Raw genomic sequence first — 1,561 nt, forward strand, 5'->3', positions numbered from 1 at the left:
GGACAGCTGAGTGAGTGCTGTGACCAGTGAAGGGAAGTGAGGTACAGGGTACCGTGGAGAGTGTGTTCCTCATGAGCCGCCAGCAGGTAACTGAGGCTCAGCTCCTGTCAGTGGTAGACGAATGGCTGCTAGCACAATTTTTTTAACCAGCAGGTCAGCAGGGTCAGCAGGGTCAGTGCTGGGTCTGATGTTCACTCTTTGTGTTAAAAACATGACGAGAGTGAAGAGTATCAGAACTCATGGTTCACAGACCACAGCAGCTGTGTCACTTATGCCCTGTGTGATGCTCTGAAGCTTATTCAGATCAAAGTGCATCATCTAGTTTGATGTATACATCACAGTGAAAAACAAAACTTTTAAATATATTCAGATTTGCATCAGTGATTAGTACAGTCCTTTATTCTAGATAAGGGCCCAGTAAAAACTGTTCTCTGACACATGAAGGCAGTCTAGACATGGGGGAGTCCAGCCCTTCCTGCCCTCTGTCCCTGCCCTGGGCTGAAGCTGAGTCCAGTGTGTCATCAGTGCCCCCTGCTGGTCCTGAGCCTCCCACAGGGAGGTTTGTGTCTGAGTTAGCAGTTACTTTCACTCACTGTGTTACACAGTAATAAGTGGCCGTGTCCTCAGATTTCAGCCTGTTCATTTGCAGGTACAGGGTGTTCTTGGCATTGTCTCTGGAGATGGTGAATCGGCCTTTCACAGATTCTGTGTATTCTGTATCACTGCCATCATTACTAATGCTTGAGATCCACTCAAGCCTCTTCTCTGGAGTCTGGCGGAACCAGCTCATGTGATAATCACTAAAGGTGAATCCAGAGGCTGCACAGGAGAGTTTCAAGGATCCCCCAGGCTGGACCAAACCTCCACCAGACTCCACCAGCTGCACCTCACACTGGACACCTGGAAATTCAAACAATCATAGTCAGGAATGTGTCAAGCATTCTCAATGACCCACTCATTCATGACCACTCACACACTCAGTAAATTCTCCATAAATTACCTTTTAACAGAACAAGGAAAAGCCAGCTCAGCCTCAACTCCATGGTGATTCTGTGTTCAGTGCTGATCACTGAATGGGAACACCTGGGACTCTAGGGCTGGGCTCCTCTCTCAGAGCTGCAGGCTCAGGGCTGGGCTGGTTTTCATAAGCACAGGGAGGTCTTATTTGCATGAACCGCTGCTATAAAGCAAGGTCTCCAGTTTGATGCCTGGAAAATGCAATGCTAGACAGGCCACATGTCCTCGATTAGTGTGGTAATAAAAGTTTTACAGATGAGGTAATAGCACAGACATGTAGATGGGTATATAACGTATTCAATGTCTCTACTGTTGGATTTAGCCCAGTGTGATGGACTGTGCTTCTAACCAAAGAAACCCTTGGGTCCATGGTTCAGGCTTGAACAGAGATGAACATGCTTACTGAGGCATACAGAATGTTCTTATCAGGAGATCATTTAGTTATTTCCTTGTTTTGAATATTTATATAAATGATTTATACAAGATCGGAATTGTTGAAAATACATCCTCTGAGAAATGCAGGTGGCCCTCTCAGTATCCCCGC

The 1,561-nt window shown here is 46.3% G+C and overlaps 1 gene segment (V, D, J or C); it reads right to left on the bottom strand.

Annotated features, from left to right (window-relative positions):
* Window positions 1-589: 589 nt before the first annotated feature.
* On the bottom strand, window positions 590-1,090 carry LOC103737411. The segment is given in 2 exon segments: window positions 590-900; window positions 1,001-1,090. Coding segments are annotated over 2 exon segments (354 nt in total).
* Between the last annotated feature and the right edge of the window lie 471 nt (window positions 1,091-1,561).

This window comes from Nannospalax galili, unplaced genomic scaffold (assembly GCF_000622305.1).
Source record: "Nannospalax galili isolate Female #2095 unplaced genomic scaffold, S.galili_v1.0 scaffold1938, whole genome shotgun sequence".
NCBI classification, from domain to species: Eukaryota; Metazoa; Chordata; class Mammalia; order Rodentia; family Spalacidae; genus Nannospalax; species Nannospalax galili.